The sequence below is a fragment of the Citrus sinensis genome, chromosome 4, assembly GCF_022201045.2.
Source record: "Citrus sinensis cultivar Valencia sweet orange chromosome 4, DVS_A1.0, whole genome shotgun sequence".
NCBI classification, from domain to species: domain Eukaryota; kingdom Viridiplantae; phylum Streptophyta; class Magnoliopsida; order Sapindales; family Rutaceae; genus Citrus; species Citrus sinensis.
This window is the reverse complement of record NC_068559.1, coordinates 6,517,936-6,536,574: the sequence shown is the minus strand read 5'-3', so window position 1 is coordinate 6,536,574 and position 18,639 is coordinate 6,517,936. Positions and strand designations below refer to the sequence as shown.

The following is an 18,639-nucleotide window of genomic DNA, read 5'->3' as shown; positions in this document are numbered from 1 at the left end:
AATGTCTTTAAAACCAAGTAAATTTCTTTTTTATTTAGGTGAATACAGAGCATTATAAATATCCAATTTCGTACTTTTTGCTAATATGATCATTGCTCTTCCAGTACCTTCAATCAGATCTACTGGACCTGATATTGTATTCACATTTACCTTAATTAAATTTAAATTTAAAAAATACATCTTGTTTCGAAGAATTGTATGTGTAATTGCACTATCAGCCAAACATATTTCTCCATCAAACATTTTATTAAAATCCATATCCTTAAACAAAAGTAAAAAGAGAAATACATATTAGAAAACACGAAAAATAAAAATTGCATGAACAAACATAAAGCACAAATAAAATTTTAAATGTGATGAACATTTCCATCACCAATCAAGTGATCAATTTTTCCATCATTATCTTCAAAGAAGTCTGAAACATCAAGATGTGTAACATCCACTGGATCCGAGTCATCAATATAGTTTGTTTTAATATTTTTTCCTTTTGATTTTAAGGATGCCTGAAACATATCCGCATGATGTCTGGGAGTACGACATTGTCTCCAAAAATGACCGGACATTCCACATCTATCACAAGTGTTTTCTTGAGTATTATGTTGGTCCTCATTTTTCCCTTTTTTTGTGGTTCTTATATCCACCATGAGGTCGATAATAATGATTTTTATTTTTTCCTCGGCCTCGATAATAGCCACGACCACAGCCACGACTATGTCTACGGCCACGGTTATGCCCGCGGCCATGCCCATTTTCATAATTGTCTTCACAATCATGTGAGACAACATTTGCTTCAAAAATTGGTTTTGTACCAATAGGATAGACTTGATGATTTTCATTAATAATTCATTATTCTTCTCTGCCACAAGAAGGCATGCAATCAAGTTAGAATATTTTGTATACTGACTAGCTCTATATTGTTGCTGTAAAACCATGTTGGAAGCATGAAATGTTGTAAATGTTTTTTCCAACATATCTTCATCAGTAATATTTTCTCCACACAGTTTTAACTATGAAGTAATTATGCATAGTACATAATTATATTCATGTACTGACTTAAAGTCTTGTAGCCTGAAGGCATTCCATTCACTACAAGCATTGGGAAGAATGGCTGACCGTAAATGACCATATCTTTCGTACAAACTGCTCTACAGAACATATGGATCCATTATAGTGAGATATTCCAATTTAAGTGCTTAGTGGAGATGATGCCGTAGAAAAATCATGGCCTCGGCTCGATCTTGAGTGGATGAGTCATTATTATTTTTTATGGTGTTACTAAGGCCCATAGCATCAAGATGAATTTCGGCATCTATGATCTAGGATAAATAATTCTCGTCTGATATATGCAAAGCATTAAACTCCAATTTTGTCAAGTGAGACATTATCACAAACAAATAAAAGAGATTAGTATAATAAATATTGAAAAGAGATAAGAATAATTAAAAATATATATAAAAGAATAAATGGATAGAATACTTCATGTACCGGGGCGAAATTTGTGCTGATAACGTGTTATAAATTTGGAGATAATGGATGTTATAATTTAAAGGGATTGTATGTAAGCAATTATTTAATGATGGTATCTAAGTAAGGAATACTCAAATGAAGATTGAAGAAAACAAGCAAAATGCCTTGAACGAGAAATTGAATTGTATTTATTCATTAGCAAAGAAAGGGTATATATATAGGCATTAGAAGGTGGAGTTATTCACAATTATTAATTATAAAAAGGATAATGGGAAGAGCAATAAAGAAGATAATGGGAGAGCATTATTTTGGTGGAATCCACCAAAATTTACAACACTTCCCCTTGGATTCACCAATTATTTATTAGATGTGCTCCCCCGATGACATTGGACACTGCCTTATTAAAAACTTTTGCCGGTAAAAACCCAATGGGAACACCTGGTCAAAAGGAAAAAAGAGTACAATACATGTGTATCCAATATTACTATAATTCTTCTCTTATAAGATCACGCTCCTCTTGTTGATTACTCTTCCGGAAGGCAACATGCATCAATTTAACAGATAATGGGAGAGCATTATTTTGGTGGGATCCACCACGATTTACAACACAAATAACCGTTAAAGCAATTTAATCGGTCCAACTCAGAGAGGAGAAGAAATGAGCCGAGACTTGGTGGTAATGGAAAGCTAGACCCTGGTAGAAGCGGCGCTTGGAGTTCTAAACACACCCGACCCTTTAGAGAAAGCCCGACTCGGCGGCTCGGTTGCTTGCCGATGGCTCGGCGAACCATCACTCAGCCCTACAACCCTGCTCTGGACCTTCCCGTATCTTGCCGCCCAGCTAGGCTCGGCAATGTCTACAGTACCTACTCATTCATTTTTCTTTTTTCTTCCTGTTAAGTGTTCGATGAAATGCGTCAATGAAATAACAAAATGGGAGGTTAAATTGGTGTCGCAAGTTTAATGCCGAAGCTTGGTAAAGCAGGGCTTGCAGAATAGGCAGGCTATTGTGCATAGCCTTGCGCACACTGAGAGCTGGGCCATTGACTTGTCTTGGGTGCTTTTTTTTTTTCACCTTCTCTGTTATTTCATGTTATAGATATATAATGCTAATGATTTAGTCGATCATTTCACGATAAGTGTTTTAGCTTTTGTGTCAGTGAAGCCTGTCACTTTTAGCTTTATTTGGTTTTTGGCTAAGCATATATGTGGTACTATGTGGATTTTTTAGCCATAAATACTTTTGTATTTTTCATGTAGGATATAATTGCTCGTTTTGGTAAGCAAAAAGCGATGCCAAGGGAATTCTTCATGGATTTTGTGAAGGTGGCTCAAGACAAAGGCCGACACTTCACTCTCCTTGCAGCACAATTGGAGGAACTAGGTTCTTCTTATGGAGCTTTACCAGCTCATGACAGCCTCTAGGACTCGGCCATTGCTACATCCAAGGACCTGCTGGCGCGTTTAGCAATAGAGCATTGTGTCCATGAGGTTCATAATTCTCATTAATTTTCTTTTTTGGTTTGCTTTATTAGAAGGTACCTAACAGCATAATGGAAGTGAAATAGTACTGAAATTCTGCTCATGGCTTTGAATAAACAAATCATGTTACTAACAAAGGCATTCCACCATATCCAACTTCTTACAAAATGCAGCATTTTGTTTGGGGTAAGGTGTGTTTATTGTTTCAGTATATATATGTTCTTTTTACCGAATAAGAAAAGGATTATTGATCTCTAGAATGCTTCCTAGAGTCAAGTTTCCAAATAAGGCATTAATGAATGATAATTTGATGAATATATTGTATTATACTTGCAAGCCAGGGGACTTAATGTGCTGCCCACGGCCATCTCTCGTTTCCGCAATGGAGGTGATAATGAGACTGCAGAGTTATTAGAAAGGGTGGTTTACCGAGAAGAGATTACACATTGTGCTGCTAGAGTAAGGTGGTTTAGATATCTTTGCTTGAGGTCTGGGTATCCGACTTTACTCCAAGACAGCTTGGCACCTTTAGAAAGTGAAGCAGGAGAAAACGGATGTACAACAGAGGAAAATGAAGAGTTCATTCAGAACTTTCGCGCCATGGTGAGGACACACTTTCGGGGCCATTGAAGCCACCTTTTAATGAGGTAGTAAGAAAAGCTGCCGGTTTTGGTCCTCAATGGTATGAACCGCTTGCAACCAAAGAGAGTGCTCCTAACCACAAGATTATAAGTGAATTGACTTTAAGAAGTAATATCAATGAAGACCACGAACTTGTTTCTGAAATTTCTTCTGGAAATTTTCAAGGATGAACATGTTTCATCATTTTGTCAAGGCAGTTGTTGTATTCTTATGGTTACCATCACACCCAGTGATGTTTTATTATACCTAGAGCTGGTAAAATTTGACACAACCCGATTACCCGACATGAATAAATGGGTATGGGTTGTTGAATTTAATACGATTATTAAGTGGATTGGGTCCGGGTCAACACGATTTTTTTTCGTGTCGGATTAGGGTTAAAGTTTTTGATCCATTTACCCGATCAATAACATGATTATATTTTCTATTTTAAAATAATTTGTAAGTTTTTGTCATCAAAACTCAAATATTAGAGATGATCTTCTTTTTTTTTATTTTTGAAAAGATGAATATAAACACAGTGTTTTATTTATAAAATTTTATATACATTTAGAGCTTTAATAGTATAAATATGTAAAATATTGGTAGACATATATATTTTATAATATCGATATATAATATTATTTACATATATATAATAAAACTTCAATGGTGTAAATGTGTAATATTTTAGTAGATATGTATATTTTATAATATGGATAAATTAAGTATGTATGACAATATGTAAATGTTTGATGTAAATTTTGTTTAATATATAGTATTAAGCGGGTTATTGGGTAACCCAATTATTTTTCTATGTCAGGTTTTGGTCTCAATATTTTGACATGATTATTAAATAGATCGGGTTTGGATCAATCTAAATTTGACATGACACAAATTTAACACGACATTAACATGAACCGATGACCCGTTTTACCAACTCTAATTATACCACAGGCTTTTAACAAGATAACAATTCTTAGCTTCTACAAATTTGCTTCCTCCAAAGACGGTGAGTACTGAGGATTATGATATGGAAATGCCCTAGCCGTCAGCTTGTGGCTAGATTGTTGGCGCCCAGTTCAATTTTGGTTTATATTAAGTGAAAATAAAATGGTTATATCTTTTGCTTGGTTTTAATAAGAATTTGTTGTACGTCTGAGAAATATTTAACTTCAAATAAAGCTTTCTTGAATATCCTGACCTACCCATGAAATTTTGATACCATGCAGCTAGAAGAAAAGATTGTCTGAACACATCATCACCAATCAGACAAAAATCATCAATTTATTAGTTCAATTTTGATATTTGGAATTCTTGTACATTATTTTATGAAGACAAAACATGATTCCGTCGCATGATCTGCGAAAAAACGAAATCAAAAACCTTGAAAATTTTGAAACCTAATATCACCGAGAATAAAATACGTACATCAATCAGAATCTTAAGATTACGGTTCTCACTCTGAAAAGAAAAGCGAGACCAATGAATTGACCAAAAAAAATTGGTATACCAATTCCAAGAGGCACAACAATTTTTGCGGTAAATGGATATACCTGGAACAATTACAATGGAATTTGAAAATTTTACTAACAAGCTATAGGACGATGACATCAACCATTCCTGGTCTCTCAGACCCAACATTCAGTTAAAGGGCTTTCCTCATGATTATAGAAGCAGTCTTCATATGTCCCTGAAGTTAGAACACAAAGCTGAAAAGAAAGCACCTGCAATATAAATAGCTTTAACTTTAGGTTCAAATCTCATAAAGAATAGGTTAAAAGCAAGTTTCAGTTGTTGTGGACCATCAGGCAACATTTGAAGTAGTTAAATAGTGCATCACGTCCAGGCCAAATGGAAACAGAACCCCACCTTGAACCTCTAATCACCTTTACAATAAGAGAAAATCATAAACTTTCAAAAACAGCAATTCAGTAAATCTCAAAACTCATGTATGGTATAATCTTTCCCGGATTTTCTGATTACCAACATCATCCACTCACAAACATGTGAATTTGTCCTCTTAAAAATAGATAACTAAATAAAATACCAGGACTCAATCTGGCATTTTTAATGCTACCCATATGCCATGATTTTCAATGCAGCATTACACAAAATAAAAATCCACTTATGGCAGGAGCAGGAAAATGATCCAGGAAGCAGCTTAGTTATAGTCATTAGCAACAAAAACGGAGAACTATTTTCAATATTTCTTATTTTGAAGATGGATAAATTTTGCACCATTACGCACATCCAACTTTTCCCTCAAAGACACGATGATCAGCAGATAGTGTCAAGTTCATCTTTGTAACGACTGCAGGTATCTCATTTCCTGCACAGAGTTAATCCAGGTCATATACGCAACTCATTCAATAACTCCAAAATACTACAAATACAACCAACATCTTAACGTCACTTCCAATAACCAGTTCGACAACTTGGTTTCCTCTGCCAACAACAAGGATACCAGCCTGAAAAATATACAAGATAAATTCGTTCACAAGATAAATTTGTTCACAAGATAAGCAATGGCATACCGACATAGACAACGCCAATTGTTCCTGACAGCAAATATATTTTAAAAAATGCAGACACAGGACACAAAATGGGTGGGTGCTTTCTTTGCTTAAACATATCAGACAACGAGGACTTCCAGAAAACATATTTCCATGACTTCTAACATGAGTATTGCAACTAATAAATCTTTATAAGAGTAACCCTTCCTTTCAATGTTGCATTTACGGCAATATAAGTGTTAAAAACTGACTAGTTATTGCCTACCCCAAAAGCTCCTTGTTAATTTAAAAGAGTTCTTCCTCTTTCTTCGGTTAAAAGAGTTCATATTAATCTCAGACGATTTTTATTACAGTAAAATAGGTGGAACTAACAAACAGAATCATGTGTTACTGTTTTAAAGAGGTATTAAGAGACTAGTATGACTGGATGAGTAAACAAATTGTTTTATGCATCTTTGAGCACTTTATACACGTGTTGTGGTATGTGTTTGTGTGCATGAGTGTGTATGCATGCACTTGAGAGAGAGAGAGAGAGCACCAGAGGTGTATTTATAATCGCACAAAATTGGTCCACTGGGAACATACCAAGGTTTGAAATGCTGCAGAAAAATACGAAAAGAAAAAAGTAACAAGTGCATGTTTACAATTCCGGTATACTATCCATTGCAAAATCAACACGCAAATATCCAGATTAGTCATTGGCAATGCCAGTGGAAATACCATCCTTCATTCTAGATTTAATTTGGCTAGGGAACAACATTCCCATTACTTTCTGGTAAAAATAGCGTTGCCTTACACAAAATGTTCAAATCAGCTCTGATCTGGTCACCAACTGAAACTACAAGTTAGACCATGTCTCCACCAAAAGGAGGCTGATGTATCAAAACAAAACAACTCCCATCAAATTCTATTTTTACAATGGCTACAAAGCCATGACAAACAGGACAGGGGAAGAAAAAAAAGGTGTTTTTCAGTTCGCTGGTGTCATTGTGAAGCTAAAGGGACATTAAATAGGAGGTCAAAGAAAGATATTCTAATTGATAAAATTTGAGTCACTTATATATTTGTTGTATAAAAGAAATATACAGTATTTATACCGAGTAAAGTGAGGACTCAACTCTTTCCCCATGATGTGCGTAAGTTAGAGATACCCATATAACCTAGATATTATACCTGAAAGTGCCTCCTTGGAACTCGTGCGGCGCAAGCTTCCCTGCCCTTTCAGCTAGTTCCTTAACCTGAGATTCAAGTGACCAGATACGATATCGATCATTAAGTTAATGAAGGACTAGCTATTCAATAACTGGATAAATCTTTTCATTTCCAAAGCAATCATTAACTTATTGCAGAATTTATGTATAATTGAATTTAACACAAATCTATAATTGTTCCCAAGAGCAAGCACATTGCAAGAGATGTTTCTTCATCTCTTGATCTAAAAGCTCCACTTGTTGTGGACTGGTAAACGACCAATAAGGTTATCAAACTGAAAACAGAACAACAATTTAAGGTACCTCCATGGAGATTGCAGAAATAGATTTCTGATCTGCGTTCCGTACGATGGGAGTCATTAGTCCCTGTAAAAAATAAATAAATTATAATGAAGTCTGGATGCTACCCACAGATTTGAATCAATAAATTATGAAGCATACCTTCTCAGTAGCAACTGCTATCGATATATCAATGGCATCAAACAAAACAATTTCTTCTGTTTCGACATTCCAGTAAGCTACCACGTAATACCATGACCAAAATTTATTATCAGAAATATAAGTATAGCCCATATATTATATGTAAACTGTGAAGATAGTGTTGATAACTAATGCTCTGCCATTGTCTTCTTCAGATTGAGCTTAATTGATAGAGTTTAGTGATATTTTTTGTAGCCAACTACCAAGTTTCACAACAACATAATAAGAAATATTATTTTATCTTTCTTTTTTTTTTTTCCGGGTGAAAAAAGGACAGTTGGCAAAAGGGATAACAAGCTTTCTTTCTCATCATTTTCTGACAAATATTTAAGAATTTAGGAAAAGGCATCTAACTTTCATTAGTTTCAGTTGCATCGCAAAAGAAAAGTCTATAGGATATAGCCAAATATTTATCTGAGGAAGATGAACAACTAACAGATTATTCAAAATTATTGAATGGCAAATCAAATGTCAGTAGGCTACACAAAAAATTTGTTTGACTGAAGGGTATCAACAAACAAAGCATTGTCTAATTCTATCCGTAGAAATAATTGTCATCATGTCCATAAAGCAAGTTTGTATTCCCTAATATATTTGTGAGCAATCTCTTTACCAGTATAGAAATAACACATAGCTTACAATTAGCTTCTGGAACATTTTTTAGAGCAACTGCTACAGCTTTAATGACAATGTCGTTCACCGAAACCTTTATATTATGTTTCTCTGGAAATTGGAAAGCAAAATAAAATAACCAGTCCATCAAAATTAGATTTTCCAATAGAACAATAAAGAAATAGAAGTATATATTCCATAACTTTCAGCTCCTTTCTGAAAAAAAGCAGAGGATCCAGTACAATGTCTGATAGCTACCATTATATGCTTTTAGATAACATATTAAATAACAGCTAAAAAAATGTTTGGGTTTCTCAAACTTGAAGATAAATATAAATGTGGTGCGGTCTGTTTCAATTCCAGCAACCTTCTTGCAATAGCCTGCAAAATAACCACCAACTTAACTAGATCAACAGTCGATTTTATGAATTTAATTCTGTCATAAGAACCAGTATCAGTATCCTTGAATATGTGGGTTGGACAGGATTTAAAGGGTTTACCAACAAGAACATATATGTTGGTTGCACAAGATTCCCCAATCATCAGAGAATTGTACATAATAATTATCATCAATATATAAATTGGCCATTACAAACTACAGAGGATGACAAAAGTTCATAATCCCAAGCCAACAATCTTCTTAGCCAGAAGTATATGATTCTGCCACAACAAAAAATGAGAATATATGCCCCCAAGGGCATGGTCGAGTGGTTTTCGAGCAGCTTCATTTGGCTGCCACCTGAGTTAGATCTTGGGAGAGGTAAGGGGCCAAAAGATGAATTTGGGCTTTGCCCATCCCCTTACCTTTTAAGTAAAGGAAAAAAAAAACCAACAAAGAGAATATATAGAAGATAAATAAAAGGACTTTATTTGATAGATGAGTTCAGCTTCTTGACAGTTCTCTTCAAACAACATAAAGGTGAACTGCATACTTGCATATATAACCAACCATGCAAACATACAGGACTATAATGAATACCATTCACTCGGAATCTTAGGTAGCTGTTCTGTAGATAATAATGTTCTCATATCCTAAGTGAAGCCCTGTTTAGAAAAGACCATGACATTATAATAACTGTAAGGCATGCATGGATAAGCCTTCTGTTATACGCAAACTCAACAGAAGGAACAGAAAAACTTCCATTAAACAGCCAAAAACCTTCTTCACTGAATCTAAATGCAATATTGACACTATAAAATTAAGCAAATCAAACTTTGTATCATATTCATGTTACATTTTATACTTCTTTGTAAAAGATGAAGATATCTTATGCTTCATGCATATCCCCTTCTTTGGCCTGAGCACAAGATATAGCTTCACTACTTAGTAAGGCTTTGCTGATTTAAACATTTCTATCCTTTTGGAGGTAATTTTTATGTGTTCAATAAGAGGTAAATTCAGGTTCTCTCTAATGAATTTTACCTTGCGAATTTGAGTATTGGGCAAATCTTCAAAGGAATCTGACAGTTCTAAGTTTGACCCTTGAGATACCGCAGGTGAGGTTTGTGGGTGGAATGATGGGGATGTCTTCTCTGTGTGTGAAGAACTTCTTGAAGATGCCTTTTCAGACTTAATTGCAGCCAAAACATCCCCTTTGAGTAGAGTGCCATAAGGACCAGATGCCTGCAATGATGATGCGTCCAATCCATGTTCTGGGATAAGCAATTTAGCTGATGGACTGATCTTTGTAAAACTCCTTTTCTGCACCTTAGCATCATCTTTAGAATCATGGTGGGTTTTTTTTCCCCATTGATCTCAGTACCACTGGTAACAGAATTCTTCACAGATCCAATATCACCTGGATCTTCAACCTTACAAAACAACAAGCATTAGTTCCACACCAAAGGGATTCTGTTGAAATGAAAATCACAGATTAGTACTTAAGCACAATGTTCTCACAAATTAAAACATCAATGTAGAAAACAGTGGCGACAAATTATACGGCTAGGTTATTTCAACATAAACTTTTACTTATAAAAAAAAATTAAATTTTTGACTTAAACTTTTAACATAATTTTTGAGCCGTTGATCCCATACAATATTATAGTGGATGGATTGTCATCAGGGTAATTTTTTGAAACCTCCCCTGAGGTTTGTCCTTACTACACTTAGAGAGAATGTATGCATATATTGATATATAGCACCCCTGACCGTGTATGAGCGTTAGAGTGTCGTTTGGTTGTTAAGGGTAATAACGTAATTGCAAAAATAAAGAGGCTGACTGCAGAAAGAATGCAATAGCTTTTGCTTCCTCTCCTTGTCTTCGTTCTTATTCTTTCTCTCTCTCTCAAAAGAATTTGGAGGCAGAAAAGGAAAAAAAAAATTCTTCTTTTCTTTCTCTTCCCCCCCCCCCCCCCTTCCTCCCCACCCATTTCGTTCTTTTATCAGTAAAGCTGAAAAACAAAGGCCACCATTCTTGCATCACCACCACTTTGTTGTATTGCTTTGTTAGTCAACAAAAATTCTAACCCCATGTTAGAAAATAAAATCATGTCAAATTGGAGGGGGGAGAGAGTGACCCACGGCTGCTGGAATTGAAGGGGGGAGAGAGAGAGTGAACCGTGTGGCTTGGTGAGATTAGTGGCATGAGCCATGAGGGAGAGAGCGAGAGAGGGTGTGCTGTGAACGTTGCGTGTGTGTTGCAAACGGTGTTGCACAGTTCTTTCAATCAAACCCTAAGATCTTAACAAAATCATGCCAAAATCTTGATTCGCCAAGCCTTTTAATTAAGTTAAAAGCTTCTGTTTTGTTATCTTCTACAATTCAAGAAGCATCGTCAAGTCTGCAACTCCATATTGCTGCAAGTATTGTCAGTTATTGAATTGTGAAGGGAAGGGCATTATTGTACTTTCGGTAGCATAGCAAACGGCAGTCTAACACTGATACACGGTCAGGGGTACTATATGTCAATATATGCGTACATTCTCTCCAAGTGTAACAAGGGCAAACCTTATGGGAGGTTTCCAAAAATTACCCATTATCATCATTAAATACTATTCTGACTTTTAATATTTATCATTTAAAATTAATGGCTCAAAATTTATGTTAAAATTTTAAATAAAATATTTAAGATGGATAAGACCACCCTCACCTACAACTAGCACGAGAGGACAATTTCATTTAAAAAAAAAATTATTGCAAAGTAGTCATAATTATTACTTACAATTATAGCAATGGGTTGACCCACGGCTATGTCCTTTGAGCCTTCAAGTGCTAGTATCTTGGCCAAGTACCTGCACCATAAATTTTCCATTAGATAATGTAAGCAGAGGTATCAACTATCACCTATTTAGTAATATTTCTAAGTGAACCTTATTGAATGTCAAAATTATTTGTAGGATAATCCCCAAACTGCATGTTATCCCATCAAAGGAAAATAAATTCTAGCAATAATCTATGACCTAGGTGCAACAAAACATTTAATCGAAAGAATCTTCTTCCGCCTATTAAAATTTTTAGTGGAATATTAATCACATGTTGACTATCTAGATAGAACTTTTAACTGTGTTAAACACGTGTTGTTCTGTTACAGTATAGCCTCATAAACCTCTATCCTCAACTTTGAGGCTAATGCTTCATCATATGGTGACAAAACAGGGTGCACAAAATCAACAAGCGTGTAGATCAATTGGCATGGGGTTGTTCTAACTTAACTAAGGTTCTCGGTTCGAGACTTGGAAATGCAGTTGCATTAAATATTTGTTGGGAGAGTTTTACTGCCCTAGTGGTCATACTCGGCTCGAATTTGGATTAGTCGAGACCCAATGTGATTTTCGGATACCAAATGAATTAATACACCAAAAAAAAAAGGGCGCACAAAGCTTCGGCTTTTAGGAAATTGTGATGTCAAAGACACCAAAATGCATGTTTAATTTAAATAAATCAATGAGACCAAGGCATCCACTTGAACATCCACAATAAAAGCTCATTCCAACACTTCAAAAACCTATTTAAGTCTAAAGTTTATCTGCTCTGCCTTTCTTCTATTTGTTATTTTCAAACTCCAGCTCCACAATATAAGTTACAAACGGTAACATATGTGAAATACTAACTAGGCAACCCAAGAGGAGGGTGAATTGAGATTTTAAAAATTTAAACAACTAAAACTTAATGCAATTTAAACTAAGCAACAAAATTCGAAATAAGCAAATTAACGTGCAATGAAAAATAAAGAGATAGGGTAAGAGAGAGCAAACACATGATTTTTACGTAGTTCGGCCAACCGTGCCTACGTCCACATCTCCAAGCTCACTGGGCTTGAGAATTTCATTAAGCAAGCCTCCAAGGCTTCAACAACATTTACAATTGACTTTCAAGGTGTCAATAGACCTTTACAACAAGAGATTATCCTCAATCTCTTAACCCCTGTGTATCCCAACACTTGCAATCACACAAAAATAAAGATTACAAATGAATTTTCTCTCACACAATGTATATGGTTACAAATGAAAGCTCAAAGCGTGAATCAATTAAACAAAAACAAGTTTAAAGCTCAACAATAGTTGTATACTCAATAGCAAGCTCAATAATAACTCTTAAATGTCTCTAGATTTGAATTTGATTGAGTCATTTTATAGTTAGAGCTGAAAACTAGCCCTTGTTGACTTTCTACGCACAATCGGATCACCATTAGCCTTTCTCGGATTGCTGTTTTGACTTGAGCAAGTGACCGTTGTGCTATAATTTCAAATTGTCGAATCACCGTTTTCTAGATGTCGGTTTGCTATCAATGTCCAGAAGCTAATCTTCAATTTTGTTCGATGACAGTTAGCTGTTATCTCCTAAACGATTATCCATTTGCTACAATGATTGCTACAGTGAAACTATTTTTTAAAATTATAGTTTTACCCAAAAGCTTTCTATAATTGTACTATAGCTTAAATCTTCATTAAACTTTACAAATAAGTCCATTTTAAGAGTTTCGAAACAATACTAGTTGATTTCAAAGCTTTCAAAACTTTTTCAATTAGACCATGAACTTGAAAAATAACCAATTTCATGAAATCACTTTTCCTTTAAAAATAAAATCTTTCTATTATCGAAATAGTGATTTATTTAAAATGTATGAAAAATAATTTGAATTTTTAAAAACTTAATCGTTCTTATTCTTGTCTGTTATCATCAAATCACATACATGTTAACAATATGGGTGGGAGAATATTTTAATAAGGCTATTTTCTGAAATCGTAGAATCGATGTTAAGTCAACTTGTTTCTTGTGATTGGGAATACACTAAATAATTTCTTTTATGAGCTCTCTCGCATGGTGACTTGGTCAATTAGTTGTTCTTCTTTCTAGAGAATGAAGAAGAAGGCTTTTGCACTTCGACCATATTGGTCTCTAGAAATAACAGGTTCGGCCCAAATGTAAAAAGCACAAACTGTTTTCTTTAAAAAAAAATGATTTATTCTATTGTCGCCTTGATTATATAAATTAAGAATTTCACTCAACTATGGAGAAGCAAGAGTTGATATAGTTAGCATTTGGCCACTAAAGTTTCTAATCAGAAAGGTAATAAAGAATGTTACATTGCAACTTTGGTATGGTTTACAAGTTTACTAGTGATGTATAAAGAACTAGCATACCCAATTGATGCATGTAGCAATTTCTTAGAAAATAAGATCAATTGATGTGTTAAGAGTTAGAATATCATTGTTAGGCCCTGTTTTGTAAGCTTAAAATTTCGTGAATATTGCATTGTTCAAGGTTCCTTTCATATTACATTGTCATTAAAATAGGAGAAACCACTAGGTTCATGACAGGTGTGATATTCATCATTATTCTAATAGTGCAAAAAAATATAAGACTACATCACATGGCCATAACCATAATCTAAAAAATACTTGGTCAAAATTGTGTCTAATAAAATGCACATAGCTTGTCCAAATCCAAACCCTTAGGCATATGTAGAATATTTTATTATAATTTTGTGTGCACCGACGCAAGTGAGGCAGCCTCCTTAGGATATAATTTGCACAAAATGTGAACAAAATAACTATTACTATAACACAATGATTTCCACTAAAAAAAATCTATTGAAATAATGACCTATTTTCCCATACCAAATAAATTTTGTGAAGCTGTTTAATAGTCCAGTGAAGTTGTCCACACTTGTAACCTGGCCATTCTTACATCAGCATTTCTGTGCGGTGTGTTCCTCTTGTTTGCAATATCCACATTTTCTTGTGTTAACGCCTTTATTAACATTTGTACTGGGTGCACCCTTTGTCTTCACAACTAGAGGATTTTTTACAATTCTTGCTTTCTTTTCTACACTGAATTGTCGATCTCTATCTCTTTCATTACTTACGCTCAACTCCTTTATCTCACTCTTCAGTTGAACAAGATGACCTTTTAATTTCCAATATGCAACATTAGATTTGAAGGCATAAAAACTAGTTTCATTGAATTCGGCATTTAATGACCCATACCGAATATTGTTAAGAACATCTTTAGATTGACTTTCCAATGGCATTGGATATTGTCTGTAAACTTTCACATCAATGGTCCATCTTTTATTAATCAATGAAGCAAGCATCTCATTAACATGTATATGTTTCATCACACAATATAAGTAAGGGCATGGTATTCCAGTAGATTCGAACTTCTTACAAGAGCATTCAAAACGTTGTTGTTTTAGGTAATAAACCACAGTCCACTTCTTATTTGCTTGTAGATGCCTAGTCAATGTGTACACTTGAATATCTAGTAAAGTGACATTGTTCAACAATATAAACCAGTCTTCTTTGCAAATCTGTTTACGAACCTTGTAAAATATCTTTTGAGTGTAAACCCCTGCAGCATGCTTCTCCAAGCTTAGAAGAAGAGTACTAATCATTGGAGTAGAATGCTTAGTTTTAAAATTTTGCCTTCAATCGTTATTCCTTATACATATCAAGGCTCAATCGATTTGACAAACAAATTCATGCAACTTCAACTTTCTTTGAAGAAATCTATTCATATATGCATTCATACCCTTATATCGTTGTGTTGTGTGCATGCCGCCAAAGACATGACCCCGTAAGAATGCTTCTGCCCATCTCTCTAGTTTTGAGTATATCTTCTTAACCAAATCATTATTTTGAAAACCAAGCTCTTCCACCATGTTCTTCCATAATTGCTCAAATTCTTCAGGTCTGTCATTGCCCAACATAAAATTCTTAAACCTTGTGACAAATTCAGGCATTTTATGTACATTATACTGTGCATTTCTTTGTAGATGCCAAATACACAGTTGATGTCAAGCTTCAGGAACTACCTTTTTAATTGCTTTATGCATCGTTCTATCTCCATCAGTGATGATAAATATGGCTTTTTATTATTCATAGCAAATAAGAATGTTTCAAGCACCCATGTGTAGGTCTCAACTATCTCATCCGCGAGAATTGCACATCCAAAAACAGTTATTGCATAATGATTGTTAACACCAAGTAGAATAACCAAAGGCTTCCTATACTCATTTGTCTTGTAAGTGCTATCGAAAGCCAAAACATCCCCAAAGTAACTATAATCCAAACGAGCAATAGAATCTACCCAAAACAAGTTTGCAACTCTATTCTCCTCATCTACAAAGTACTTACAAAAGAAGTCTGGATCTATGTCAACTTTTATCTATGTCAATTTTTGCATTTAAGTATGCCAGTGTTGCTTATGAGTTTGTTTCAATTATCATAGATCGACGTTCATTATCTAAATCGTTATATAAATCCTTTAATCTAAAGCTCAAATTGTCATAACCCCTAGCCTAATTGACAAAGAAGTCCATAATCTCTTGTCTTTATACCAACTGTTTTCATTGAATTAGGTATAGCATTGTCAGAATCTTTAACCATTTGATGAGATCGAAGAAATTGAGTCTTAAAATTTGCTGCAAACTCATGAGAGTGTTCTGGAACAAAGCTCCTAGTAACCCAAGTTTTGGACTTCTTATCTAAATTTACCTTGAATGTTGCTCGACATTTGACTCTTCTAATAGCTCTAGGTTCATGAATTTTGTTTACACGCTTAATATACTTCTTATCCCTTTTCATCTTCTGTACTACAAACCCAGTGTTTCATTATGGGTGCACCATTTGTATCATGTCTCTCATCGTGAATGCAAACGCTAAAACCCATTATTTTTTAGTATTTTTTATAAAAATATGTAGCTTCTTCAAGTGATGTAAACTGCCTTCCAATAATGTCTTCGGTAGTGAGTTCATACATGTTTTTACCATTACAATAAATAAAATTAGAGGAACCATCCCTCCCTGTCATAATACAACAAGAACTATTATTTTATTATTAACAATTAAATTCATGTAAGACTATTATTTTGTTATTAATTACTAAAATACCTTATAGTTTTTTTGCCATAGCTGCTGAAGGAATATTGTTTGATGACGGAACATCAAACTTTGGCACTATGTAATTTTTGTCAATACCTGTCATAACACAATAAGAACATATTTACAATCAGTGAAATGAACTTGTAATTAGTATAAAAGTCAAAATATGACTACTATAGACCATTATTGTTAATAGTTCAATCAAATCACCCTCTCACTTTTACAAGGCTTTAAACCCTACTGAATTGTAAAAAAAGAAAAAAATACAATGACTATATTTACAGTGGTTGCGATGTTGTATTTACTAATAAGTTTTAAGGCATTTTTGTTCTAGGAAAGTTATGCTAGTGGGTTGGAGACTTTAGCATGTACATTTTTTGTGACGCTGATTTTTTGAAATGAAGGATGCAAGGTTTGACGCTCACTGGGAATAGCAAATTTATTTGATGAATGAGAAACACATGCACTTAGTTGATAAAAATTCATGTTTTTTTTTTAAATGACTGATGCAGGATTCTTTAACGCTGATTGTGAAGTGGCAAATTTATTTGATGAATGAGAAACACAGGTGCTGAGTTGTACAGAGTGTAAATAAAATTTGAACAAAATTTTTGTTTTTCTTTGTTTTATTAGTTATAACTGTAAATGCTACTATAATGGACGAAATTGATTATTATGAAATTTGATTGTTGAATTTAAAAAAAAAAAACTATTTTGTTTCACAAGGTTAAACAGCAATAGTTAAAAATAATAGCAACAATATACAAATCATTGAAAGACAATAAAGAACTTACCTTCTTGTCATTCGTCGTCCATTGTGATATCATTGTTACAAGGCAAGGAAATAGGTTTGAAACAAAGTTGTCGAAAGCCAGAACGTTTAACTACTTGGTATACGAAGTTGTAAAGAATTTTAATAGGGTTAATTTCAAACCAGTCCCCATTAAGTCAAAATATAACAATCAACTCTATTTATTTTGAAAGTACTCATCAAGCCACAAAATTATGAAATCAACCTTAATTCCTTATGTTCGATTTTTCCTCTTGAGTATCAATGCAAGAGTCAAAATAATAGCTATATCAAAATTTTGTAGAAAAAGTCAAAATAATTGCTACATCAAAATTTTGTAGAAATATTCCTCAAAGACTGACAAAAAATTCACTCATACCGCATCATTTATCAGCTCCAAGCTTCTTTTGTAACATAAATCTTGTCCATGTCCTTTCATGTAATCAAAGATTGTGATTAATGATTTATTTTGTAACATAAATCTTTGATATGATGAATTAATGATTGTGATTAATAGATTTAGCCATTTGTTTTACTACTAGATCTTTATCTACACAATAAAAATGGTGCAGCCAATTATGATAAACAACAACTAATATTTAATAGAGTTGTATTTTTCAAATAAGTAAAATGTTTAAAAACCTAAATCCAGAACCGACAATGAAAAGAATAAATCATTCATATAACATAATTAAAATTAGTTAGCAAAATCTAAATTTACTAATTGGCATGTGCGGATGTGAAGGTGATTGATCATCGGTCCATCAGATCCTTAATTGCTCAATGTGCAAGAGCCTATTAATCTGAACAATTGAAATGAAATCATCTTCATTACAAACCAACCAAAAAGAATGAATCAATAAGACAAACACGGCTCTTACACATTATACCAACAAGTGATATCACCAAATCTATGGCTAACTTCAAAAAGCTTATTGTACACGTCCAATTTATTGACTTCCCAGATGAAATAAAAGACCTCATTTAGAAAATATGTTAGTATACGCTTGACTTTCCTCTTGCTCAACAATATAGAAAACAAAATTCCTATTGAACAAATAAGTGAGTGAAACAAGTGAATTGAAAATTACCAAAATAGATGATCATTAAATTGCTTAACACATGGTTTCTT

At 33.9% G+C, this 18,639-nt stretch overlaps 1 protein-coding gene and 1 long non-coding RNA gene across 2 annotated transcripts; one reads left to right on the top strand and one right to left on the bottom strand.

Moving 5' to 3' along the window:
* Positions 1-1,716: 1,716 nt before the first annotated feature.
* LOC102628455 (uncharacterized) lies at positions 1,717-4,067 on the top strand. The gene is made up of 2 exons (XR_371334.4): positions 1,717-2,329; positions 2,728-4,067. It is a non-coding gene; the product is annotated as an uncharacterized LOC102628455 (long non-coding RNA).
* Positions 4,068-4,831: 764 nt separating this feature from the next.
* Positions 4,832-16,420, bottom strand: LOC102629198 (dihydrolipoyllysine-residue acetyltransferase component 1 of pyruvate dehydrogenase complex, mitochondrial). The gene is given in 11 exon segments (XM_052439828.1): positions 4,832-7,324; positions 7,601-7,663; positions 7,739-7,815; positions 8,417-8,498; positions 8,593-8,636; positions 8,710-8,770; positions 9,813-10,129; positions 10,132-10,201; positions 11,554-11,623; positions 15,649-15,955; positions 16,174-16,420. Coding segments are annotated over 11 exon segments (1,416 nt in total). The 3' UTR covers positions 4,832-7,246.
* Positions 16,421-18,639: the final 2,219 nt, after the last annotated feature.